Genomic DNA, 27,057 nt, shown 5'->3' with positions numbered 1-27,057 from the left:
GTGGGGAGTGGGTCGATGTTGTCTAGGAGGGCTCAGTGAAATGCATGGCTGTTAAGTGGGTTGTGATTGTTTGGTGTGAATATTGAGTGAATGTTAAGTGGTGTTTCAGTGAATGTTGAGTGGCTGATGAGTGAATGTTGAGTGAGGGGTTGAGATATCTCCGCGGTGCCGGTCTTAGCGGAGTCTGTGCTGATCGCAACCAAAGGCCCAGTAATGACAGGAAACCAGGGGCCGAAGGGATAGCTATGCTACCTTTGTTATTTTAATTATCAGCCCCACACTCGTATACAATGCCCCTCTCATTCACACACACATACATACACACACACACACACACACACATGCACACACACACACACACACTCTCTCTCTCTCTCTCTCTCACACACACACATTCTACTTACTGGCAAAATGTTTCTCCCTCCTATTCCCACGTCTCACAAACAACACACACACACACACACACACACACACACACACAGACGCATACACCAACACGACAACAGCACCATGCAACAGCATGTGAAATCCACATGCCATCGTTCATTGACATATTTACAATCCAACCAAAGCATTGCCTGAAAAACCCTGAACGAACGAATGAATGAATGAATGAATGAATGAATGGCATGACATGAAAGCAATCATGTGCACGTCCACTATGAATGTACGATGCCCCGGTGTGAAGTACACAACTGCGCTAATACATTATAAGACCACCCGAGAAAAGTCTCTCTCTCTCTCTTTCTCTCACGCTCTCTCTCTCGCTTTTTATATATATATATATATATATATATTAGAGCAAAAACATATTGTTGCACTCTTTCTCTTCCCATCCCTCCCTCATTCTCTCTCTCCTTGTTCTCTTGTTTTTTGTGTGAAAACACACTGTTGCTCTCCCTCCCTCCCTCTCTCTGTGATAGCCTGCAGGGCTAGCCGGCTACTCTCTCCGGTGCGGAGACTACAGATGCTACTGGGAACCAGAGCGTTGCTACCTGCTGTGATATTTGCTTAAGCTCAGGATGTGTGTGTGTGTGTGTGTGTGTGTGTGTGTGTGTGTGTGTGTATGAGCTGTGCTGGGGGCTGTGTGTGTATTTCAGTGTCTTGTGTGATTCTGTGTGTGTGATTGTGAGCATGAGAGAGTGTCGGTGATTGCAAAAAAAGAACACAGTGACAGTGAATGTGTTGTGTGTGTGTACGTGTGTGTGTGTGTGCATGTGTGTCTGTCTGTGTGTGTGTGTGTGTGTGTGTGTGTGTGCGTGTGTGTGGTCACCTGGGCCATGTCTTCAGTGACGCTCCTGTGGGCAGCTCAGTCCTGACATGGCACCGCGTCCCCGGCGTCCTCTCTCCCGCTCTCGCTCGCTCGCTCACACACGCTCCACGAAGGTGGCACACACACTCAGGCGCACACTGCCACTCCTCTTCACAAGAAGCACCATGATCCTCTGATGTGGAAGTGTGTGTGTGAGTGTCTCCCCCTCTCTCTCTCTCTCTCTCTCTCTCTCTCTCTCTCTCTCTCTCTCTGCTTCTCTTTCTCTCTATCCTCCTCTTCCTGCGTTCCCAGAGTCCACAGTGAAAAACAGCAACAACAGTCCCTGTCAGTGTGTCCTCTCCCTCCTCCTCTTCTCTCTCTCTCTCTCTCTCTGTCACTCTTCTATTCTTTGTCAGCAGGGGTGAGGGAGGCTTGAATGTAATCCCCCTCTTCCCTCCTTCTGTCACACAGAGATTCCAGGAAAGAAACCCCCCGAAAAAAAAGAGAGAGTGTGAGAGAGCGAGCGCTTCCTTTTTCGTTTAGGCGCTCCTCCGTCTCGTCCTCCCTCTCTCTCTCTCTCGCCTGGCTGGTGTAAGCTGGACTCTCTCCTGCCTTGGCTCACACAGCTCCCCTCCCTCCCTCTGTCTTCTCTCTCTCTCTCTCTCTCTCGCGCTCCCTCTCTCTCTCTCTCTCTTTCGCTCACACCCTCCCTCCCTCCCTCTCTCCGTGTCGCTCCCCCTCCTCCTGCTCTTCCCTTTCCACCCCTCCCCCTTGCTCTCTTCCTGTGACTGCATACACACACACACACACACACACACACACACACACACACACACACACACACACACAGAGAAACACACACACACACACTCAGAACATAAGAGGCTGAGAGACGAGGATCAGAGGAATAGTAAAGAGATCACATGACCTCAGATAGTAGGGTGTGGGTGTGTGTCCTTGTGTATACTAGTGTGTGTGAGCGTGTGTGTATGTGTGTGTATTGGATCCCCTGACAGTTGTCACGCCCATACCGCCGTGGAAATATCCGTCACCATTGACAACCACTACCAAGGTCCTCTAAGCTTTATCCCTCCATGTCTCCCGATGCCATGTCATTGGCTAAATGGATTCCCGCTTCTGTTTCCCACAGAGATGCATCATGGGATTTGTAGTATGTTCCTACAAGCTTGATAAAAGAGGATTTAGAATTCATATGTCATTTCTTACACTAAGTGGCTCACAACTTGTATAGAGAAATTAATGCTCAGGATTTTAACGACATGTCAAACTTTTTTTTCTTGTATACTGGAGCTGTTTTAATGTTCTGTCTCACTGAGTAAATACTTTGGTTACATACACTTTTGGATTTTAATTGTATTAAAATAGGCCTATCCCCATATCTCACTGCGCTGGTATTAGCCTTAAAACAACTGACTCCCTACTTGAATAATTACACACAAACACCACACACACACACACACACACACACACACACACAGGCGCTCAGGACATCCTCCGGTGTTTCCCTGTATCACGGGAAACTCCCACCCCTCAACAACAGGAAACGCTTCCCCGGTGTAGTCCCTCTGTTTCCCGCCTAGTAGATCCTTGAAACCGGATTGCTCCCTGCAAGGTCTTTTTTACATCATGAGCCTCCATAGCCTTCACAATTAGCCTACACCCACATAAAAAAATGTGAAAGAACATATCCCGATACCAAGGATTCCAAGATGCCGTAGATATGACTGGGCATTTGAGTCTTCCATGATTATATATATATATATATATATATATATATATATTTATTTTTTTTCAGTTTCGTAAAGGCTATTTATAGAATGTGGCTAATCATTTGGACATATGGTTGACCTTCACGGTTTAACGCTCCTGGATAGACCTATTGGTTCGTATAGGCCTACCCATAAATAATATTTTTCCCCTCTTATCTTAAATAAGCGAGGGGAAAATGCCACTGAATGGACATTTTCATAATAAAGCCTGAACCTACATAACAATGATCAAATGTTCCTCCAGGTGAATCCTACATTGTCGGATTGCGACACCTGCTGTTCAGCTTTTACAATTACATTACTAATTCTTCTTTTCTTCTTCTTTTAATGACAGTTGGCAACCAGCTTTTAGGTGCATTACCGCCACTATCTGGACTGGAGTGTGGATCAGGAATGTTTACATTTACTTCAATTATTTTAATTACACTGTCTTCTTCAAAAATCTTTGTAATAGACCTAGGCTATGTCATATCATTCAATCTTGTCTGCCATTCTTCAACTTCAAAATGAACCCTCGTCTGTCTTGATGATAAGTGGACAAAATATAGGGTAACTAATTTTTTAAATGTAACTTTAGAAATTAGAAAATAATCCTAATGGTATGTGAAATTAGTTACAAATGGGTATAAGTAGTCTTAGGATATGGTTGTCGCGAACTTCCACAATTAAGGTCATTTGGAAATCGGCTAGGCCGATCATTATATTGAACAAAAAAGTTCTTCTTTCGGTTTTAATGGCGGTTGAACAAAAAGGTTCAAGCTAATCCTAAACAAATTCTGGCAAGTTACTGGAGTTTGACAGTAGCCTATGGGCTAGCTAGCCTATTAGGTCCTAGGCTACTGCTAGCCTATGACTTGCACCTGTTGCAATGGTCCTAATCAATGGGGGGCCACGACTTCAGCCATTGACAAGTTTAGAAATTGTTTAATTTAGCTGTGTCTTCTAGACATTTGCTTCTCTCAAACAACGGTTAAAACAGCCAACTATAGAAAACAACACCTTTGAGATAAATAGGGTTGGCTATATCTGGACCAATGGGCTTTCTTAATTGATTGTATTCACAGTAGGGTAGGGGACTTGTTGAGCCAAAGTTAGTCTCCTGGCATTCTTGCCTGCATCAAACCACGCGTGACATTATTCGATTATTTACCTTCTTAGACTGGGGCTGAGGTTTCAGTGCTTAGGTCTCGTGAAGCAAATTTTCGCATATTTTGAGGGCTTTGGCGTTTCTCGCGCACGCACGCACGCACTCAGGCAATTTCGTACTTGCTCGGTCCTCCCACCCGCCAGCCTTCAAATCATCTGCGGCGCGCCGTGTTTCCTGTTAGCATACCTCCTCTCGCAGGCAGCAAAGGTAAACGTACGCACCCTCCTCCGCTTGCTCGTCTCTGAATTTTCCTCCAGCTTGGCAGCTGTTGCCGTCGCGAAATGGACAACTCCAGCGAGCCCAGATTATCAAAACTTGGGCTCCGAAAGGCGCTGGGCCGAAGTGACCACACGGCCGTTGTGAATGGCAACAATCTTTATGTGTGGGGAGGATGTCAGGTGAGTTTCAATGTGATGCTACAGTTAGTTAAACCATCTTCCGTACACAGGCTTTTAAAAACATAATGCTATAATGTAATGTCATGTGTAGGGATATATTTTTTTATGTGCCCAGTCATGCCTTGACGTCAGTCTTCTGTAGCCTACAACTGTAAAAAAAAAAACTTCACAGTTCCATGGATAAAAAAAAACAAAAAAACATGTCAACATCTGTATGGTCTTGAATGTAAGTTCTCGCTTTGCATTCGTGTTTTTTGGTGGCAAATTGTTTGGAACAATTTCCTCCACAGACAGTCGGTGGAGAAGAAGTAACTTTGCCCAGTGATGAGATGTGGGTCTACGACATGGAAAGTGGTCTCTGGTAAGCTATTTTTTCAATCTGCATGTGATGTATATCCGAATACCAATCCTATTTACTTCTTACACACACTGTGACAGTGTCCAGAATAAGCTAGCCTACCAATGTGTGTATCTGGCAAAGGCACAGAGAGACCAACCCTCCTGTAATGCAACACTGGAAGTGTCAGTAATGATTTTTCCTTGTTTATGACCTTTAGTGCTCAGTAACATTTGTAATCTGTTTTTAGCAATGATACTATGGTCAGTGCTGCTATACTGCGTAGTCGAGCACTGTTTAAGTGTCTTTAACATACTTTGTAGACAGGGATACTGAGGTTGGGCAGGCTGATCTGTGTGACAGGCGTGTTTGTCTCTCCAGTAAAATAGTCTGAATGTAGCAGCTTCAATGCCTAATTTTGTCCTCCCCAACTTTCCCTCCATCTTCTCTCTCCATCTAATCAGTCTCTTTGTCTGTCGCTCCCATGTTCTGCACGTCAGTATCTGTATGTTACAGTCAGGCTCATTCTCTTTACTCTCTTTATCTCCCACTGTGTGTGTGTGTGTGTGTGTGTGTGGCACTATCTGTATATGTACAGTCGGTCTCATTCTTTTCTCTCTTGTTCACTCTCTTTATCTCCCACAACATGCCATTCGGTTTTGAACCTGTTGTGTGTTTTTCTCTCTCTCTCTCTCTCTGTCTCTCTCTCTCTCTCTCTCTCCCACTCCCTCCCTCCCTCTCTCTCTCTCTCTCTCTCTCTCTCTCTCTCTCTCTCTCTCTCTCTCTCTCCCCCACTCCCACTCCCTCCCTCCCTCTCTCTCCTCATTACCGTGCACCTCTGTGTGTTTGATAGGGCCCTGAGGGAAATGAAGGGAGATGTTCCACCTCTCCTGTCTCAGACATGTAGCTCCCATCTCCAGGGCTGTCTCTATGTCTTCGGGGGCTTTGATGGCAGTGGCCACACCAACCAGGTAACATGCGCGCACACACACACACACACACACACACACACACGTACATACCTACCACCCCATATCATGCACATCAACAAGTTCTTTGGGTGGAGTATATCACATTGACGCGGATGAGTAGGATCATATTGGGTGAAAGTTCATGGTGGCTTGCATGCGTGCATACACACACACACACAGACACACACACACACACAATTACATGAATGTTATAATAATCACATCTCTCTCATACACACACCATCATAAGCCACTTAACAAGGGTTAATGCTGGAGATGAGTTTGAAAGGGTAGTGGGTTTAAGGTGACCAGACGAGTTTGTCTAGTATGACCCAAAGGGAGAGAAAGGCATTTGTAATATGTCAGATTATCTTCCGCAATCTGATACGGTTCTGGAAAGCCATGTGTAGGCCGATACTGACACGTACGCGCTCTCTCTGTCTCTCTCTTGCGCGCACACATACACACACACACACACACACACACACACTGTAACTCACAACTCACTCTCTCTATGCCTTTAGGCAAGGGATTGACTCTGAACAGAGCACTATGAAAACAGTCTCCCTTGCCCCAGAGAATGCACATTATATACACACCGGTAGATGCCTTTCATATTTTTAGCACAAACCCCTGACACACACACACACACACACACACACACACACACACATGTCCGTATGTATATGTATACATTGTGTGTGGGTTGAGATGAGGATGAGATGTCCAGTTTGAAACAGGAAGTGGACCTTTCTGTTATTATAAACAGTGTCTCTTCACCCGTGGTTGTCCCTTCACTCTCGACAGACCGCACAGAAACACACACTTACCCCTGTATGCCAAACAAAGGAATGTTGACGCCTGAATGCCAGCTGTTTTTATGAGCTGCAAGCTTCAACTTGGTTTCCCTTCCTAAATCCGTGCAAAACTATCAGCTAATGTATACGCAATATCTTTCACACGTCTAATGAAAGAGAAACCAAAAGAATGTGGAGAAGAGATTACTCAAAGCAGCACCAAGGCCTTAAGGCTTTAGATGTTGATTGTGCTGTAGGTTGCAGTTTGAGGTTTCATATCAGCGCCACAGTGACTCATTAGAGCAAGAGATGCTCGAAAAAACAAACAAACATATCGGTCAATCCCTAGTGTAAAAAGTAATGCAAAGGTCAAGTGGTCTATCATCGTTTCAGTTCTGTTTTTTTTCTACTTTACCTTGAAACACACAGTTTTCTGGAGTATGGTGGAGGTTTTCAATCAATAAAGTAAACTTAAGGTTTTGTAATCTGATTTCTAGGCTAAGTATACTTGCATATACAAGGAATTTGGTCTCTGCATTTATCCCATCCGTGAATTAGTGAACACACAGAGCACACACTGTGAGGTGAAGCACACACTAACCCGGAGCAGTGAGCTGCCTTACTACAGCGGCGCTTGGGGAAGCAGTGAGGGGTTAGGTGCCTTGCTCAAGGGCACTTCAGCCGTGGATGTGAGCATGGGAGAGCAGTGCTCAACCACTTCCCCTGCCCACATTTTTCCTACTGGTCGGGGATTAAACCGGCAACCCTTTGCCCGAAGCCCTAACCAGTAGGCCATGGCTGCCCCCAGTGTGGTATAATGGTCCTATTTTAAGATCTTCAGGTGGGATTCCTGAAGAAATGTTTTATTATTCTTTAGAAATTACACAGTATTGATTTTACTAGGATTATGAAGTCATATAGGTTTATAAACCATTCCTAAAACTTTTTTTTTACATATACGTGGATGTACATTTTAACAATAGACCCTATCGTTTAAAGACAATTTACATTTTAACGGATTTCTCTAGATGTATTGTGTGAATCTGGACGATGGAGAGTTTGTCTGGAAGAGGATGACTGACGCCGAGGGAACTCCTCCCTCTCCCAGGGACAAGCACTCCTGCTGGGTATACCAAGAGAGGTGAGCGAGGTCTCTCCACAACGTCCCCATTGTTCCTTTACAGGGGGAAAACAAAATGTTTCCTGTGCTGAGAAAAAAAAAAAGTTAATTTTTAGTAGCCGTAGATGGATTAGGTGCTTTACTTGAAGGTTACTTTTTAACATAGCTCACTTTTCTGTTTACTTGTCATGTTTATGACTTCAGTCACACATTTCTGTTTGTATTCTGTTGTCTAGTGCAGTTTATTTTTGGCTGTTGATGGTGGTCTTTTTCATTTCTTTTTAAGTCGTTTAGGGCAAAATGTCTGCAGAATAGACCGCATTTCGTATTATTTTACTGCACTACCATAACTTGATACAAAAGTTAAAGTAGCTGCGTCTCGATGTTGTTTGGCAGAAAAAGGAAATATATTTCTTGGCGGAAGAATGATTATCTAGGAATAACTCATTATATTTCTAGTTGCTGTGCCTTTACTTTATGAAACTTTGCCAGGTATTTATAGTAACAGTTTTAGAAAAGCAATAAGCCACTCGAGTCCGTAGGTTACACTGATTCTACAACATCTAAGGGGGTTTTAGGCACTCCGTTAGCGCGTTGTGCCTAACAACGCCCCTTAGCTGTTGTAGAATCAGTGTAACCTAAGACCTCTCGGGGCTTATTGCTTAATTCTAAGAATATCTGGGTTCATTTAATTCAACCAGAGCCCTATCATAGAATTTTAGAACCTTGAATTGTTCCGGCATGGAATCTTATGGTAGAATGTTCAAAAACACACGCCTTTAAGGGTTAAACTGCATGTGACCGACTGTTGCAGTGCCAGATCATCTGGTTTATTTAAAAAAGGAGCAAAAGACATAGACTGAAGTAGTCGAGCTGAACAGTAACAATAGAGTTCAGTGTGACTTCTTATGTTCTGGGAAGATGCATTCCGACCGCAACCAATATCACATGACTGGACTGCACCACCAGATGCCTGGTGAATTGTGTAATTTTTGGTCACAGAGAGGCGACTAGTGCTGATTTATGGGCCAAAATGTGACTTGTGTGCTTCCAGAATCATCTACTTTGGTGGATATGGGTGCAAGACGGTGCGGGAGATCAACAATGTCAAGAACTTCACAGTAGACCACACATCCTGGGTAAGCAAGAGCTATCTGTTGGTTTTGAATTTAAATGGAAACAGGCATTGTATGTTTACTCTGTGCAATTGTCAACACAGGATATGAATATATTTGTTTTACCCATATTCTGTTCCCTTGGGTTTCGAGCACTTGCATACTTTGGTTGCCTTTGGATCAGCGTGTGTTTATACAATAACAGCGCTGTCAGATCCGTGACGCATTTTGGTCCTTGTAGGCCACCATAGGCACGGTGATCTTCAGGTTCTGGGGCTGGAATAATGAGGTCCACATGTTTGAGCCTGAGACGAACACCTGGTCCGAGCCGCCGACACAGGTGAGTTGGAGGTTATGCTTTCTGCCTCACGGGCGTTTGGAAGGGCAAAGGCTTAATGTGGGGTGACAGGGTAAATGAACAGGGGTGACTCTTAGGTTCACCGCCATTACACCCTTGCTTTGATCATGCATGTTCTCCTGAAGGTGAAATGCTTTCACATTCTTAAATGTTGACTTTAGGACGTGTGCAAGTTTTGATTTGTATGTACAATAAATGTGTTTGATACAGCCAAAACATTTTTGCTACCTTTACAGTTAGGGCTGCAACAATTAATCGATTAGTTGTCAGTCATTGAATTAATCGCCAACTATTTTGGTATTTGGTTCATCAGTTTGTCAGTTTTTTTAAGAAAAAATATTCTTTGATTGTTGCTTATTGTTTGGCAGGTAGAGAAAACAATGTATTTGAGAACATAATCTTGGGCCTTTGTCCAAACAACTAATAGATTAATCAGGAAAATAATCAACAGTTTAATTGTTAATTAATCATTAGTTTAAATTGAATTCACAGCCATGGATTTTCCTGTTTGAGTAAACCTAGGTTTGTGTGTGTATGTACAATTAATATTCTATTTAAATATTTGCGGAGTAATTTGTTTAACTTAAATAAGTAATCAGTGACATTAATTCTTGTCTTTGACTGGGCCTAGTAGGGTTACTCACCTGTTCCAAAAAACACCTCTCTCTCTCTCTCTCTCTCTCTCTCTCTCTCTCTCTCTCTCTCTCTCTCTCTCTCTCTCTCTCTCTCTCTCTCAATGAACAGAAAAAAAACTATGGATTATTATGTTATTGATCATGGAACATGGGCTTTTCTCTCAGGATGTGGCAGGACTGGTTGTACTCAGCAGCTAGGTGGACACAACGGTCTACTTCCCCCAGGAGGAATGATAGTTTTTGTTCATTGTTGTTTTTCTCTCTCTCTCTCTCTCTCTCTCTCTCTCTCTCTCTCTCTCTCTCTCTCTAGGGTGTACCCCCATCTCCGAGAGCTTCCCATGCCAGTGTTGCTGCTGGCAACAAAGGCTACGTGTGCGGGGGCATGGTACGTACGGAATCTGGCCAGAGTTCATGTTTGTTCCGGATTGTTCTCAGTAACGCTTATAAAAGGATCAAACCGACCCAAAATGTCAACGCTAAAGAGGAAGTAGACAGTTTGTCTCAATTTTGTTTACATTCCAAGATTTCCACCTCGCAGGGTGGATGGGTTTGTATTTTTTTGGGTACAGACTAACAACTGAATACATTTTTAACCGATAAAGTGCAGTATACCATTATCATTGTTTGACAGTTTTTGTTTTGGTAAGGAATTTCAGTCCATGGGGGTATTCCAAGTACGTGGTTTAGTGGCAAACCTGAGTAAGTTAACTAAGAGTAAGAAGTATAAATCTCCTACAACAAGAGCCCTATGGCATTTTTTTGTTAGGAGAATGAAGCCATACAGCTCTTCTATTAGAAGGTTTACCACCTACTCTGAGTTATCTAACCCAGGTTTGTCACTAAACCACATACATGGAATACCCCCCTGCTCACAGCTAAATGAAAATACCCTGCTTTGCCAAAGTAAACCTTCATTATGTCAACCCTAGGAACTAATGCATGTTAGTTATGAGTGTGTAGTGCTATAGTGATGTACCACAAATGAAAGAGGTTGAAAACTGAAAACAAGCATTGTTGATAGTCTGAAGATACCAGGAATTCCTTCCGTAACTAATGCCCTGATTTACATACTTCAGAAAATTCAGAGGTTTTGTTTTGCTATCCAACACAGGACTCCACAGACATGGACCTGTACTGCCTTGATCTAGACACATGGACATGGACCCAAGTGTAAGAGTCTCTTTCTTTCTTTCTTTCTCTCTCTTTCTCTCTCTCTCTCTCTCTCTCTCTCTCTCTCTCTCTCTCTCTCTCTTCAATTCAATAGAGCTTTATTGGCATGACAAAAAAATACAATTTGTATTGACAAAACATGTACGTAGTAGTGTGTAAAGACAGAAAACAAAACATCATGCATCATACATTACTGCAACGGCAGTGTGTGTGTATGTGATGGTGTGGATGGAAATGCATGCAAGTGTGTGTGTTTTTTGTTTTTTTTGTGCTTCACTGATGAACAGTGTTCGAATTACCATAGGGCCCGGTAGTGCCCCGCCCCCTTAGTTCTGGCCAGGGCACTACTAGTTCCCCCCCCCCCCAGACTGCAGGGGCACTGCTGCGCATAATATCCCCCTGTCCTGTCCGATCTCACCCTCCTCTGAATCGAGTTGTTATTAATTTTGCTAGAGCATTGTTAGCGATTGAGCAATTAGCAGCAGTGGAAAAAGTTAAAAGGAATGTATAATTTAATTAGAATTAGATATTAGAAAATTGTTACAACACGTTTTTACCTACTTAGGCAGAATGCAAGAGCGGATTCTGCTTAATGACATTGATGACAAAGCCAGAAATCGTTTAAGGGAGCGCAGCTTAAATGCGCTTCTTTTTCTGAGCATCAATGCGCCTCTCCTGGTCCAGTTCAACCCTAAGCCATTCGTGAAATCATGGCTCAAGGCTGGGCATCGTCCATCAACTGTGTGGAAAACGGGAAAAAATGCCCAGAAAGAGACCAATAGGCCACTTTGGGACTCTCCAGTAGGCTTAGCCGAGATGTGATAAAGACAGCTGTTTTGTGTTAACTTTCAGTTTTTTCAGTTGTGCGATGTTCAGTTGTGCACGTAAAATATTTGACAATTAGCTCTGCTCAGATTCATTTTTGACCATAGCCTTTGTTATTAGCAGTGGTGGAGGATAGCCTACTGAATCTCAGTACAAGTAAAAGTACAAATACACAGAGAAATATTCACTTTAGTAAAAGTAAAAGTACCACAATGACAACGCTACTTAAGTAAAAGTAAAAAGTACCTGCTTTTAAATGTAGGCCTACTTTAAGTATTAAAAGTAAAAGTATTTGCATAATGATTTATTCTCTTAATATCTATATTCTAAAAGAAAAATTTGTATGGGCTGTGGCATTTTAATTAAGCTAGTTTTAGGTTATACTCGACTAGATACAGTAGTTTTAAGCTAATGCAATTGTGCTTACCATCTGTGGCCCAGTTTACATTCTGACCTACAATTCTAGAGACTGTAATTCTGGGTGATCTGCTGAGTATATCATTCAGCAAAACACGAGAGCCTGAGTTTAACGGGGTAGACCAGGGAAACGTCGGGTGGATCGTAATGCCTGATTGAACAGAAAAGTTGCTGAGAAAGGTGTCTTTATGATTAGGTTCAGTTTCACTTGCGTAGACGCACATAGACATTGAATGAGCGCTCACATTTCTACCCCCCAATTGTAGGCTATGCCTTTTTATTTGATCACACACAATTAAGAAATATTTCCTAATCTGGAAAATGCTACGTTTTTTTCGGCCAGCGGTTCTATAATAGGCTAGTCTACCATTCATTTGTGCCGCAAATGATCAGTGTGACAGAAGCATGGGCATAGCGTGTAACTTCGCTGATCCGCGGATAGCAATCTCATCGGAGAGGTTAACGCCGCAGATAACAGACAGAGAAAGGCACAGAACACAGTTGCATGTCCAGTGTAGCCATGGGTCCGGTGAATATAGCCTACCGAATGCAGATGGCTACAAGCTCACGCTTGCTTGCTTGGTCTAGACTAGAAGCTTATGTTTCAAAGATTTAGAAGCTGGGCACGTAGCGCTCCAGAATAGCAACCCCGCCCCCTGGTAAAACAAACGTTTTTGTCAGAGAGAAAAAAAAATCTGATCATAAAATGTATCGTAAAAAGGAACGATAGTGTTGTAGAAATGTAGCGGAGTAAAAGTACAGATAATTGCTGTAAAATGTAACGAAGTAAAAGTCAAAAGTATGCACTATAAATTCTACTTAAGTAAAGTAGGCTACAAATACGTGGAAAATTTAAGCATTTGTACTTAGTTACATTCCACCACTGGTTATTAGGCTGAATTTCATAATGTCATAGATTTCATTTTAATAAACTTCTACCAGTCCCCCCCAGTGGGGCCCCGGAAACGACGGGGTAATTCCAACACTGCTGATGAAGTGACTCCCTTTGTTTATGGCAAGCATGTATATATCTTGCTGTTTCTCTCTCTCTCTCTCTCTCTCTCTCTCTGCGCTTAGCTTAACCACTTAGCTTGACTAGCTTAGCTTGATTAGCTTAGCTTATCTACCAGTCTTTCTATTTATTCATCGACCTTTCGACTTCCTCTCTCTCTTCCTCTGGTTTGGTTTCTCTTTCTCTGTCACATTCTCACACACTTTGTGTGCGAGAGGACTTTTACGGGCTTTTCCTAAATCACGGAAGTAACGTAGACGCAGTTGTAGATAGTAGCATCCATCAGGCAAGTGTTATTTAAATAAACTCCTGGTGTACTTACAAACTTTTCAATGCCTCAATGTATGAGTAAAGAACATAGTTGTACTACTGTAGAAGTTGCGAACCATTCAGGGCATTATTAGTGGGGTAATTTATGAGAGTCATTAGTTTCTGACAGCGCTACTCGACCAGGGTTCGACCAAGGGAAAACAGGTTCTGGGAGGGTGTTTGGCTCGGGGTCATGTTGCAAAGGACCCTAGGGTGAAATTACTCCGAACCATCGCTTTAACCACTGCTTAGCTCCTTCCCTGCTGTGAAAATGCATGTCCACTGCATAGATGCAAATGATGCTGTACTTCTGCTTTATAAAGACTGCTAAACTGGTAGCCTCCTCATGGGTCTCTGCAAACAACACAAGCCTCAGGTTTTGCATATGGCGACCACAGAGACGTGGTGTGAATAAAGGCTATGTGAGAAAGTTACGTGCGCATACGCTGCGTATGCATCTAGGCTGCTGACTACTGCTGTTTTGTGGGAGAAGGGTAGTATGATGTCACCTGTTGCTCTGCTGTCAATTTTGCAGAGGCTTGTGTGAGTGAGTGAGTGTGTGTGTGTGTTGCAATCGTTGAGTTATGTCATGAAAGCATGTTTAGTGCTTTTTTCCCATGCTCAGGACTACTGAATGTGTCAGGTTACTGTTACTGATGTGTGTGTGTGTGTGTGTTCCACAGATACCCCACTGTTGGGCCCCTGCCTCTTGGGCGCTCTCTGCACACGCTCACAGCTGTATCAGAAGATAAACTCTTCCTGTTTGGCGGTTTGAGTGCAACCGGGCAACCACTGAGTAAGTTCAAAGGTCGTTGTTACAGTAGAACCAGAATATCAGGTTTCCTTAGAACATCATCCACCAGTTTCTTTGCCACTTTTTCTCACAGATTTTTAAAAATTATTTTTATTTATCTACCAGTCTATTTCTATCTATTCATCGACCTTTCGACTTCCTCTCTCTCTTCCTCTGGTTTGCTTTCTCTTTCTCTGTCACATTCTCACTTTGTGTGCGAGTTGGACAGCGTATTTTGCTGACGGTCAGTGGCGTAACAAACCAATGGTGGGCCCAGGTGCGAGAGCGCTATGCGGGCCCCATACCGACGAACTTTGGCCCAGGATGAATTAGCTCTGATACATGCAATACACATTAAGGGTGACTTCAATTGTTTATGCAAAGGGCCTGAGGCACCGAAGTAGTTTAGTAGTTACAGATTACAATTTCAAATAAAAAACACACGACTACATATCCATTACATGTGAAAACATTAAAAAATTATTTTATTAACAGCATGCAGGCCAGGGTAATCTAATATTACTGCATTAACATCAACTCGCATAGAATTATGGGAACACTCAATGCGCCTCTTCAACCCTCTGCTGAAACTGCAAGCGTAGATTGCTTGCTTATAAACTCGCACTGCGCACTGCGCAGAAACAAAACTTAATGTAGCCTAACTTATTTAACCGTCCAGAAACCAAATAAAATCATTCATATGCATACAATCCCCAATATGCGTGAATTAGGCCATTAGAAGAAGGCCATCTTACGAGCCTTTCGTTGTGCAAAATCGTCAACGATGTTCCCAATATTTAATGCTCTGGCTCTCGTATTTTCAATGGACAGGATAGCTAACCCACGGAGCCTCTCCTGCCCCATGCTGATCCTTAGGTATAGGTCTTAATAAGTTTGAGTTTGGAAAAATATCGCTTAGCTGTTGCCACAGTCACAGCAATGTCAGAAACAACATGAGTACACACTTCCCCGAATGTGGATGTTACACTGTCATAATCTACCACCAGCATTTTGGCAAGTTGAAAAATAGATGACTTCTGTGAAATCTCTGCTTTAAAGCAAGACCTGAATGAGAGGAGTTGTGTTGGGAATGTCGGTGCAATGTCCCTGCTATAATGGTCTGACAAACGTCTTGCCTTTTCAAGCAGTTCACCTGCGAGTTCAAGGGTCATAGGACGTAAAGACTCAAACACATGACAAGTTTCCCGCATACTTGCAAATCTTTGGGAGAGCTGACTGATTATGATGTCCAGAGTTGCATTAAATACCTGAACTTTGAAGTATCTCTCTGCATCCGTTAAGCGATCATCTTCCGATAGAAGTGACGCTTCACTCTCCGTGCTCTAACATTCTAAAGTTCTAAAAAAAAAAGGAGGCAGGGCGGGGGTAGCGACGGGCCCCGGGAGGTCACGGGCCCTGGTGCGACTGCACTTGCTGCACCTACTATAGTTACGCCACTGCTGACGGTGCATGTGCACTGTGACCAGAGTGAAGTCACAAAATCTGACCGGAGTTCATTAATAAAAGATCGACAGATAGACCGATCAGAATTGAACACTGGTTGCATGTGATTGGTTTATGTGATTTGGAATGTCACTTTACTGGAGAGGTCTCGCCCATTTCCTCTCCAGCTTCCCGCTACCTACTGTATATCGCCACCGAACTCGGGCCCTCCATGTTTTGTCTTGTGTCTCTGTCTCTCTTTCTTTCTCTCTCTTTCTTTCTCTCTCTTTCTTTCTCTCCCTCTCCCTCTCCCTCTCTCTCTCTCTCTCTCTCTCTCTCTCTCTCTCTCTCTCTCTCTCTCTCTCTCTCTCTCTCTCTCTCTCTCTCTCTCTCTCTGTGTTTCTTCACGTGTAGTGATGTGCGCACTCTGTCACCCTGCTCTCAGGTGATGTGTGGGAGTTCGACACCCGGAGCAGAGAGTGGAGGGAGAGGGGCCACCAACACAGAGACCAGCCCAGGTAGCGTGACTCCCATCAGGGTCGGGGTGGTGGTGTAGTCGCTTCACCTTTCACTGAATGGGTCACTTGATGTACCAGTTTGTTCTTGTTTCAGTGTGTCAGGAACTCTCTTTCTTTCTTTCTTTCTTTCTTTCTTTCTTTCTTTCTTTCTTTCTTTCTTTCTTTCTTTCTTTCTTTCTTTCTTTCTTTCTTTCTTTCTTTCTTTCTTTCTCCTCTCAATTCTCTCTCTCTTCTCTCTCTCAGGTTGTGGCATTCAGCTGGGCTGGGAAAAGACGGCGACGTCGTCGTGTTTGGAGGAACCCGAGACTACACTGTGCTTATGGACTCGGTACGCTGGGGGGTACGCTGGGGGGTACATGGTGTTGTGCACCAGCTATCACTTTAGACCTGCTGATTCTGCTTTGTGTTCGTTTCAGTGTGATGGCATGATCTCTCGCAGTCTCATTTTACACACTAGGCAGGTTTAGGTATTTTTGGCGAGTTTAGAGCTCCCTCTAGAGTCGTGATGTATTTATATGGTACTCTGCTGTTGTAAATAGCAAACTTCTCGTGACTTATTCCCCCTGTACACAATGAGAATGCTTTTGTTGTGAAGGTGAAGGATTGACAACAGGCAAAAACACCAACAGGCAAAAAAATCTCAAGACCTATGTCTACTGGCAACGTAATGTTTCACGATTCTCGCAAGATTTGTTGGGCCGCCGTTCTTGAAGTTGGAAGGCTGGTGTTCTCTATAACAACTCGCTACAGCTATGCTGTATAGCTATGTTAGGTGAACGATTCCCCTAATACAAGTTTGTTTACCATGAAATTGGCTTTGTAAAGGTTATATTAAGGTGAAAATATTGCATAGTGTACCTTTTAAAATATGATTCTGATGATCAATTGGAGATGCGGGCATCATAAGTCCATGTGCCCAACAATAGCTCTTAACATCAACAAGAGATGCTGTTATCATTCCAAAGAAAATTTTGCACCGTCCTGTGCATTGCCTGCTTTGACCTCGTATGACCTGTGACGTATCGCCTTAGCCGCTCTAATGTGACCTTTGACGTGACATTTTTTTTTTCTGTCTCTTAATTCTTAGGGAATGTGCCAAAGTTCCCCTAGGCCCTTCATTATGACGTTCGAAGCGTAGCAACGATTCGCTTAAACCTGTTGTGGTCGTAAGAGGTTATATGTATTGGTCCCCCCTGGGTGGGAGGGGTTGCACTACAGAGGCTCAGAGGAATGAGGGGATTTGATGTGTTAGAAAACAAAACGAGGAAAAAAAACAAGGAGTGAGACAAGCTGTTCCACACGTGCATTGCCCAGATTAATGAATGTATGGACACAGTTCATGTGCATCACATGGAAACATGTGTTGTACTTCTGTTGCATTTGCTCAACAACAACATGCTAAGCACAGTGACTGCAGTCATTGAAGCAGTATTTGTAATTACTGAAATCTGAGATCAATCGTCGTGTAAGCCCTTTACTTTACCATCTAAGCTATAGAGCTACTTGTTGCATCACATTGCACATTGCTGATTCTGATATGACGTGAAATGTTTTTGATAGTATTTGGGTGGGGGGTTGATGGAGGTGGAAGTAGTGCTGTTCAAAATATGTTAGTCATCCACTGGATGTACGGTATATCTGTGTGACTGAAAGTGAGGGAAAATGTGACTGTTCTCCTCGTGGTGCAATATAGAGAGCTTGGGCACCAAAGCAAAGTCCTTTTAGGCAAGGCCTTTTGCCACTTGCATTTTGGGCACTCATCGGGCACCCATTTCAGGCAGAACTGAGAGTGCGCAAGCCTTCACGACACCAACCTCGCTGCAGCTGTGAGATCACAACACATGATTGGCATGATGTATTCACAACACGCCACATGATTGGCACGATGTATTCACATGTCAACTTTTGGCGACAGAAGGGGCGGAATATGTGTAGACGAATGCTACGTTTGCGTTACGAACAACCCCATACATTCCTATGGGAGATTCTTTGAGTGCTGTGTCTCCTCATTAGACGAAAGTTCTTGGGAGACGGGGAGGATGCACATCCTGCTGCTGATCAGAATCTCGTCTGACATCCTGTTTGTAGCACAGGGGCCCTCCACTGGGAAAAATCTAAAGATGGTCTTTTAACAAGATACTGTATGTTATGGGGGTGATTTATAGGTGTGTGTGTGTGTTTGTGACTGAAACTTTTGTTTGACCCTCAGTGTACAGTGTCATTCGCCTGGAGATTCCAGACCCAAATCTGAAAGATTATGGGTCTGGCCACGACTAATGTATTGGCCCAACTTGAGGGGCGGCACCAAGCATGCATTTGAAAATCTCACTGCACGCAATTGGATAACACTATATGACCAATGTTAACTGACTGATTTCGGACTTTGACCAATTGGATAACACTACGACTGTCATCTGTTTAGCTCGCCTCTGGCCCGCCTATATCAGATACACAGATATTATTGGTTCTCCGGGATGCAAGGGGCAAAAGTTATGTGCATCATTACTCGTTGCCAGAGTCTCTTGTCATTACATTCAGGGTGTGTATATTTCAAGCAAACCATACTTAGGTGCTAGACACTTTGGCCTCCTTTTTATCCTGATTCAGACTTTTTGGGCATCACTTCTAAATGTCTATATCTAAATTTGACCAGGCTGATGGCATCACATGGGCAGCATGTTGGTCTAAGCTGTAAGTGCATTAATCGGTATCCACGTAGTTTTTAGTAGTTCTTGAAAATATGAACAGGATAACAAATAATTGGCTGCAGTCTCAGCTTCACCTCCAGGGTGCGCCTGATCAACATGTCAGTCCATCCTCAGGGTCCTCATGATTCGCCATGTGTCTTTGTCCTCCCCTCCCATAGGTGGCAGTCCTGAGGGCGCCGTCGCAGAATTATTGCTCAGACGTGTTGGTCTTCCAGATGCAGCCTTACTCCCTTCTCAGGTAAAATGACAACAAAGCAAAACCCAATAAACAAACAAACAAACTCCTGGAACAGCTGGAAACCAGTCAGCGTAATCTGGGTGTAGGCCGCACTTTGTACACTTAACAGAGATTAAATAAGGTGTTTGTTATGTGTTGGCTGAATGAAATAATAATGTTGGGCCACTTTAGGCCATGTGGGAGAGTAAAGTAAAGTAGTTATGTACACGTCACACACTGACTCTTTCGAAAGGTGTGCTGTGTAAAACCAGGGCCCAAACTACTGCTAGTAAGCCTTCTCACATGCGGCCTTCTTTAAGCTGAAACAATGCCAGAGGAACTTTCTCTGGCATTCTGACAACAGGGCCTTAAGACATGCAGTGGGTTATAAATAGAATTCCTTTACGTTTGAGATGAAGAATATGTGATGGTGGTTAATGAGACTTGGGACATGATGAAGGAAGGGTTCAAAGTAATTTGTTAATGAATATGCTGTTAAAGTGTACTGGCAGTAAAGTTGTTGGATAAAATTATACGTTCCTATTCAACCTGGGAGGTCCTCACAGAGAAACGGAAACGCACACTGCACATAATATGCTATATACATTTTGAGAAGTTGAATTATCGCAGGTTTATAGGAAGATATTTTACCATCTTAATTTGTGACCGGCTATTATGTGATAATGTAAATAAGCTGTATTATAGCCTACCCCAAAGATCACCGGCCCGTTTAGCCGATTTACTTGCTGGATTACGACATGATTACGAGGGAACGCTTCTAAACAAGATGTGGTTCAGGCATGAACGTAGTTATGTATCGAAACCGTGCTTGGATTTGCAGAGACCGATTTGCCGTTTTAAGTTCTATGCTGCTTAAGAACTCCAATCCTTTACTTACATATTTGACCCTTGCTGGCTTGGCCAGAGGAACAGTGTGTTATTTTAGGGAAGGAAAAAAAACACCTTGATCCCAATGCTGCAGAAGTAGGGAATGATTGTTTTAGTTGGGTCTCCATGCAGTCTGTGTTTCGTGGTGACATAATGTAACTAGCCTAGGCCTACTCCGTCCTAATCACAGTTCTTGCGTGGTCCCACTAGCTCTCAAAAATGTGTGTGTTAATGGTTTATGGGCACCACATCATCTAAGCAATAGCAGTCAGATCCACTGTGCTCCTTATTGTCAGCAGCCGTGTGTGTGTGTGTGTGTGTGTGTCTGTCTTATTCTGTTGGTCCTTAGCGGACCTTGTGTGATTTTACTAGAGAAACATTGCCTGTTTTGTTGCTATAAAAATGATGCATGTTGAACACCAGCGATGTAATCATGAAGGCCTCCCCCCCCCCCCCCCATACTCACATACGTATACTGAAAGGATTTCATTCATGTGTTGTGGCCCAAAGTACAGAAAAGGGAAACAAATAATAATGATTCATAGAATACACAGGAATATTGAAAAACACGGGCTAATCTTATTTACATCAATCATTTGGGTGCATTTATTTGTTTCTCTTGTGGTAGCCTACCAGCTTCATATCACACCTACTGTACCACTATCCCTTGCGTCTCTGCAGGCTATGTGAGAATTGCATAGGACAAAATGCAACTCTTCTGACAGAACAGGTGTCATGGTTACCACGGAAACTCAAGGCCAGCATTCTAAGGAGGATCTCGTACTACAGTGCAAACGCTGAACAGCAGAAACAATCTCTCTAATGGACACTTTTGGTGAACGGCTCTTCCACAAATTACAGCACTTTAGTTTGTCTGTCTTTGTTGTAAAGTCTCTTTGTGTTTTACTGTTTCATTTTTTTAAACTTTGTTTAAATCTTTTTGTCATTTTAAAGGAACACTTCTGGTCAATGTATCGCGTATGCTAACAGGAAATTGCGATTTAGCTGCACATGAGAAAACACTGCCGGAATGGTTTGACTGTTAACGCACACCATGATATTGTATAATAGTAAGATTGTTTTTTTGAAACTGGATAAAACATTTAAATAAAGATATTTTCTATATAAATTAGTCTTTTATTAACTTCTTGGAAGATTTTGTGGAGTCGAGATGTACACAACTCTTCTGGATGGCATCGGATTCTACTTATTTAAAACAAAGTGTTACTGTCGGCAAGGTGCTAGCCACTGGTGAAAAGGCAGAGAAAAGCCGCCCATTTAAAACCAATTATATGGAGCCAGAGTGCTCTCTGCCTTCTCTAGGCATTTCATTGTACACCAGACTAGAGATGGGTCCTCTGTAGAATGCCTGAGTGTCTTGCCCCATGATGCATTAATGGGGCACGGCCTTTTGGTTTCAGCCCTCTCTGAATTTCCTGAAAGGTCCTCTGCGGTTTTTTCTGGTCTGTGTTGACGTCAGGACCAGGAACACCAGTGAAACCCCCCCCCACACACACACACACATTTGAGAGGTTAAGTCAACAGCACGTTGAATGATTGTACAGTGGGTCTTTAGGTGACTTGAAATTTGTTCTACCTGACCTGCTGTCATGTAATTAGTTATTTTTGGTTCTAGCTGTACCCTAAGATCAACTTCCATATTTCCAACCAACCTTAGTCAGACAAGTCTACGGTCTTATGGCTAAAGCCTTAACTATGCCTTAAAAAAATAATAACAGAAGAAGTAGTGTGTGGAGTTCTGACTGATATACCGTGCACAGCCCTGTTGTAACTTACCAGACCATGAGCTTGGGGTTATTGAAACCATAAAACCATGAACAAGTGCAGTAGACCGTGGTACACAGACAAACCAGTTCCTGGTTTTTAGTGCTCAATCCAGTCAGTTTGAAAGGGCCATAGTCTGTTTTTTGTTGTGTGTTCACAGAGCATGGTTAATTGTGATAACAGCCATCTCCATGTCTTTGACTTTCCCTATTCACTAAATCCATGGTAGGTAATGCAAAAAAAAGCAATCAGATAAAGAATGAATCGGATATGTCAAAGCACTGGAGTTTAGAACAGGTAAAATAACAATGTTAAAGGGGAACTATAGTTTTTTTTTAGCTTAAAGCGATGGTTCGGAGTAATTTCACCCTATGACTTTCTGCAGGCGTTTCGTACCATTCAGGACATTATTAGTGGGGTAATTTACGAGATACTCTATAGGTTCCATAAGCACCTGCAGAAAGTCATTAGTTTCTGACAGCGCTACTCGACCAGGGTTTGACAAAGGGAAAACGGGTTCTGGGAGGGTGTTTGGCTCGCGGTCATGGTGCAAAGGACCCTAGGATGAAATTACTCCGAAGCATCACTTTAATTTATCTTAACAGCTTCGGAGTCATTGGAATGGTTATACATTGTATGACTTTTTTTCGGGTTGAATGGTGGCTGTTTCGCTTCCCCCTAGCACCTGTGAGTGGAAAAACCACCCTTGCAACTGTAGGCCGGCGGGCCGACGGCCTCAGTGTCAGGAAGTATAACGAGTGTAACAAATTGCTTTACTGCATTTAAATACACATACATGCCAGGCACTGGCTAGAACAAGGTAGCGATGGAGTTTCTCAGACATTCATCATGACTGAGCCAGTAGAGGCAAAAAACGAGAAAACAGCGAAGAAATGGCCAAACCTGCATAGTTTCTCTTTAACAAATAGGTGAGGCTTCACTGCATGGGCACAATGGAGGCATTAGACAAGGCAACAAGTACCAATCATTTCATTGCACCATTTTATTTTTCAATATAATGGATTGGAATGCTTCATTAAAAAATAACAATGGAATGATAAGTCATTGGTTACGCTACGCAGTGGGGTTTTGGAGCTTTTACAAAATACCGTTTCACCTTTTTATGACCGACCTCCGTCTAAAGGTCATAGGGAGGTCAGTCTGAAACACCAATGCACTCTGTCACAAGGATTCAATTTCTTTCTTTTCATATATAAAACCATCTGATTTTTCACTTATCTATTTGGTATCATTCCCGATCATCCCTAAAAAGTGCATTATCACGTGTGTGTGTGTGTATGTATGGGGGTTGACTGCACTCCTCCAACGTTGCCTGGCATGGATTCTGTTCAGTTAAGACATTATGGGCTGGATCCTCCAGTGTACCGACCAAGTATCACCAAACACTACGAAGTGGCGGAAAAACTCCATTACCCAGCAGACACTGCAGCCCATGACCGTACTTCCTTGCCAAGGTCAAATCAACTCAGCAAGACTGAATGTGGGGACCAAATTCACATTGTGCTCAAATATAGAAACATAAGCCGTGTCAAAACAAGGATACAACAAGGGAACGACAAGTGACACAAAACAGAAGAGCCGCCGAAGCTTTGCATTGCGAATAGGTGCGTGTCAAAGAGAGAGAAACTAAATAAAAATGAAGACAAGGTAATGGCAACGGAAATAAAAGGCATTGGTTTGTGACTGCCATTTGGAAATGGTGTTGGCTTTTAGTAGCACATGGTTCAACTGCCATGAACCATACCTTCTCAATTTTTTTTTTGTCATTTAGTTAATATGACCCATTACAAATAGAAAAAGAGCAGAAAAACATAGTGAAATTAAGTGGTGAACTAATTATTTCGAAAACAGACCAAGAACAGAAGTTGTCGTGACAACCTCACTGTACACTGCGGCTTTTACGCTTTTTCATTTTTAAATTTCAATTTCCCCCAAAATCCTCCAATCCAGCCCTTAAATCTCTCTTCAGCACCCTGCCATTTCCTCCCTCTCCCTCTTCCCACACTGAGGAACTCTCATTCACTCATTCATTCTTCCCTCCCTTCCTCTCTTCCTCCCTCCCTCCAGCCATCATCCCTCCATCTCTGCGTAGTTTGTCTCATGCCATCTCCACGTAGTTGGCTGGGAGCATGCCCTGCTGCCCGGTGCGCTGGACGCGGCCGAACATCCACCCCTCGTCGATCTGCTGCACGTCCAGGATCACGTCGCCCTCCGCGAACGACACCTCGTCGTCGTCTGCCGCTGCGTAGTCGTACATGGCCCGAAAGCGCTTCTGTCATGGCGACGCCAATCATGGAGAGAGGGAGGGAGAGAGAGAGAGAGTGTTGTTAAGTTTTTTTTAATATATATATTTTGATATAATTTTAAGTGATTATTATTTATTTATATCTTTATAAAAAACCCATCTCAGAGACTCCTGGAGTACCACTAGAGAGAGTTTGTGTACCCCCCCACCACCACCACAAATATAATTCAATACTGTAGGAAACACTGAAGCCTGGTTCACATACACCACAACATGGCCTTTTGCATTGACAGTGGACATTTTGCCTGTAATCACTGAATTAACATGACATGGTTTCTTGTCACCACATATGTGAATGACGAGGCAAAAAAAGGATGAAAGCTGCATTTCCTTACCCCACCACTGGGTGGCGGTGCAGCTGCAGCCGGAGCAGGGGCAGGAGCAGGAGTAGGAGCGTGAGCGACAGGCTGGGGGTCGTAGTTGTAAGACTGCTGGTAGCCTACACACCAACACATGGAACCATTAACCAGACTGATGTGACTCAGAGAGATTCAGATAGACCTATCAACAGCCATAAACATATGGGCAAATAAGGATGTCATTTTGCTTCTGTGTGTGTGTGTGTGTGTGTGTGTGTGTGTGTGTGTGTGTGTGTGTGTGTGTGTGTGTGTGTGTGTGAGAGAGAGAGAGAGAGAGAGAGAGAGAGAGAGAGAGAGAGAGAGCGTGCGAGTTAGAGCAATACTACTGGGAACAGTTATGACATACAGAGTGAGAGAAGAGAGAGAGAGAAAAAGAAAGAAAGAGAAATATGCATATACCTTGATTGGAATTGTTCTCAGATGGAGGGACTTCACCTCCCATCCGACTCTTCTCAAAATCCTCATGGTATTTTATCTACACACGCAGACACACACACACGCAGACACAAACACACACACACACACAGAGAGACACACAGGGTGGATATGATTTATGTCCAGCATTAGTATTGACGGATGTCGCACCACCCCGTTTCGTCCACAAGGGGTCAGTCACCACCACCCCTCTGGAAGGAGGTGCCTCCACCCTCCATCCCCTTGGGCCCTGGCCTCATGCAAGCACTGCCGTTTTTGGAAGAATACCCAAACCGAGAGGAAATGACACGCCAGAGCGAAGTCACATGACCAAGTGGGGTTGCCTGGCAACGTGCCACGACACGCAATGAGGAACAGGTAGTCAGTTTAGACAGTTGGAACTCAGGAGAGAGAGAGAGAGAGAGAGAGAGAGAGAGAGAGAGAGAGAGAGAAAGCGAGAGAGAGAGAGCGAGAGAGAAAATGTAGAAACTATCAGGGGAATACTTTGCAAATTACCTGACCATGTTGAGCTTCAGAGTTTTAAAAGAAAGAACAGAATCTGTGGAATGATTCAGATGTGGAAAGAAAAAAGAAGGATAGAGGGAACTCCAGATGGGTTGGCTGAGGGAGTATAACGGATGTAGGGAGCGAGGGAGCAAGGGAGCGAGGGAGGGAGGGAGCAAGGGAGCGAGGGAGGGAGGGAGGGAGAGAGAGACAGAGAGAGAAAATGAAACAAACATGCCTAAACATGAGCTCCAAATGAGCCCTAGAGCGAGAAGCGACCTTGAAGGGTTAGGGAGAAAGAGAGAAAGAGAGAGAGAAAGAGAGAAAGAGAGGGAGAAAGAGAGGGAGAAAGTGAGGGAGAAAGTGAGAAAGAGAGAGAGAAAGAGAGGGAGAAAGTGAGAGAGAAAGAGAGGGAGAAAGAGAGGGAGAAAGAGAGAGAGAAAGAGAGGGAGAGTGAGAAAGAGAGAGAGAAAGAGAGGGAGAGAGAGAAAGAGAGGGAGAGAGAGGGAGAGTGAGAAAGAGAGAGAGAAAGAGAGGGAGAGAGAGAAAGAGAGGGAGAAAGAGAGAGAAAGAGAGGGAGAAAGAGAGAGAGAAAGAGAGAGAGAAAGAGAGAGAAAGAGAGGGAGAAAGAGAGAGAGAAAGAGAGGGAGAGTGAGAAAGAGAGGGAGAGTGAGAAAGAGAGGGAGAGTGAGAAAGAGAGGGAGAGAGAGAAAGAGAGGGAGAGTGAGAAAGAGAGGGAGAGAGAGAAAGAGAGGGAGAGCCTGGGAAACATCTTAAATCACCAGTCTAGCCTCCAGGGTTTGGCCGCTACCTATCGTGTGCGCGCACAGTACAGTACACTCACTCAGTCACTCTTCTGCCTCCTGCCTCCCTCGTGTGCGCGCACAGTACAGTACACTCACTCAGTCACTCTTCTGCCTCCTGCCTCCCTCGTGTGCGCGCACAGTACAGTACACTCACTCAGTCACTCTTCTGCCTCCTGCCTCCCTCGTGTGCGCGCACAGTACAGTACACTCACTCAGTCACTCTTCTGCCTCCTGCCTCCCTCGTGTGCGCGCACAGTACAGTACACTCACTCAGTCACTCTTCTGCCTCCTGCCTCCCTCGTGTGCGCGCACAGTACAGTACACTCACTCAGTCACTCTTCTGCCTCCTGCCTCCCTCGTGTGCGCGCACAGTACAGTACACTCACTCAGTCACTCTTCTGCCTCCTGCCTCCCTCGTGTGCGCGCACAGTACAGTACACTCACTCAGTCACTCTTCTGCCTCCTGCCTCCCTCGTGTGCGCGCACAGTACAGTACACTCACTCAGTCACTCTTCTGCCTCCTGCCTCCCTCGTGTGCGCGCACAGTACAGTACACTCACTCAGTCACTCTTCTGCCTCCTGCCTCCCTCGTGTGCGCGCACAGTACAGTACACTCACTCAGTCACTCTTCTGCCTCCTGCCT

General features: G+C 43.9%; 3 protein-coding genes across 3 annotated transcripts in view; 1 reads left to right on the top strand and 2 right to left on the bottom strand.

Moving 5' to 3' along the window:
* Nucleotides 1-1,898, bottom strand: part of LOC143137596 (rho GTPase-activating protein 23-like) — a 65,913-nt gene extending 64,015 nt beyond the window's left edge. Inside the window, exon 1 of the mRNA XM_076297843.1 lies at nt 1,274-1,898. Coding sequence (XP_076153958.1) covers nt 1,274-1,282 — 9 coding nt within the window. The 5' untranslated portion in view covers nt 1,283-1,898. The remainder of the gene's footprint in view (nt 1-1,273) is intronic.
* A 2,423-nt stretch (nt 1,899-4,321) lies between these two features.
* Nucleotides 4,322-21,043, top strand: LOC143138726 (kelch domain-containing protein 1-like). Its single transcript, XM_076299143.1, has 13 exons — nt 4,322-4,587; nt 4,878-4,948; nt 5,778-5,895; nt 7,721-7,833; nt 8,867-8,951; nt 9,169-9,267; nt 10,231-10,305; nt 11,032-11,090; nt 14,337-14,449; nt 16,335-16,407; nt 16,651-16,735; nt 19,274-19,353; nt 20,902-21,043. The coding sequence occupies exons 1-13, from the start codon at nt 4,471-4,473 to the stop codon at nt 21,041-21,043; spliced, it is 1,230 nt and encodes a 409-aa protein (XP_076155258.1). The 5' UTR covers nt 4,322-4,470.
* Nucleotides 21,044-22,990: 1,947 nt separating this feature from the next.
* Nucleotides 22,991-27,057, bottom strand: part of LOC143137592 (LIM and SH3 domain protein 1-like) — a 28,228-nt gene continuing 24,161 nt past the window's right edge. The window contains exons 5-7 of the mRNA XM_076297840.1: nt 25,090-25,165; nt 24,667-24,770; nt 22,991-24,298 (exon numbers count right to left, since the gene is read on the bottom strand). Of these exons, the coding sequence (XP_076153955.1) occupies nt 24,125-24,298; nt 24,667-24,770; nt 25,090-25,165 (354 nt within the window). The 3' untranslated portion in view covers nt 22,991-24,124. The remainder of the gene's footprint in view (nt 24,299-24,666; nt 24,771-25,089; nt 25,166-27,057) is intronic.

Source organism: Alosa pseudoharengus, unplaced genomic scaffold (assembly GCF_046254945.1).
Source record: "Alosa pseudoharengus isolate Yale_2024_CS ecotype anadromous, Long Island Sound unplaced genomic scaffold, YU_APseudo_1.1 YU_APseudo_1.1_scf_21, whole genome shotgun sequence".
In the NCBI taxonomy this organism is placed as follows: domain Eukaryota; kingdom Metazoa; phylum Chordata; class Actinopteri; order Clupeiformes; family Clupeidae; genus Alosa; species Alosa pseudoharengus.
Note: the sequence above shows the minus strand (reverse complement) of the source record. Positions and strands in the feature narration are given on the sequence as shown.

Excerpts from the sequence above, each read along its gene's own strand:
- LOC143138726 (XM_076299143.1), top strand. The coding sequence starts at position 4,471 with ATGGACAACTCCAGCGAGCCCAGATTATCAAAACTTGGGCTCCGAAAG. Across the intron at positions 7,834-8,866 it reads TGCTGGGTATACCAAGAGAG|AATCATCTACTTTGGTGGAT; the intron begins GTGAGCGAGGTC and ends GTGTGCTTCCAG. Across the intron at positions 19,354-20,901 it reads CAGCCTTACTCCCTTCTCAG|GCTATGTGAGAATTGCATAG; the intron begins GTAAAATGACAA and ends GCGTCTCTGCAG.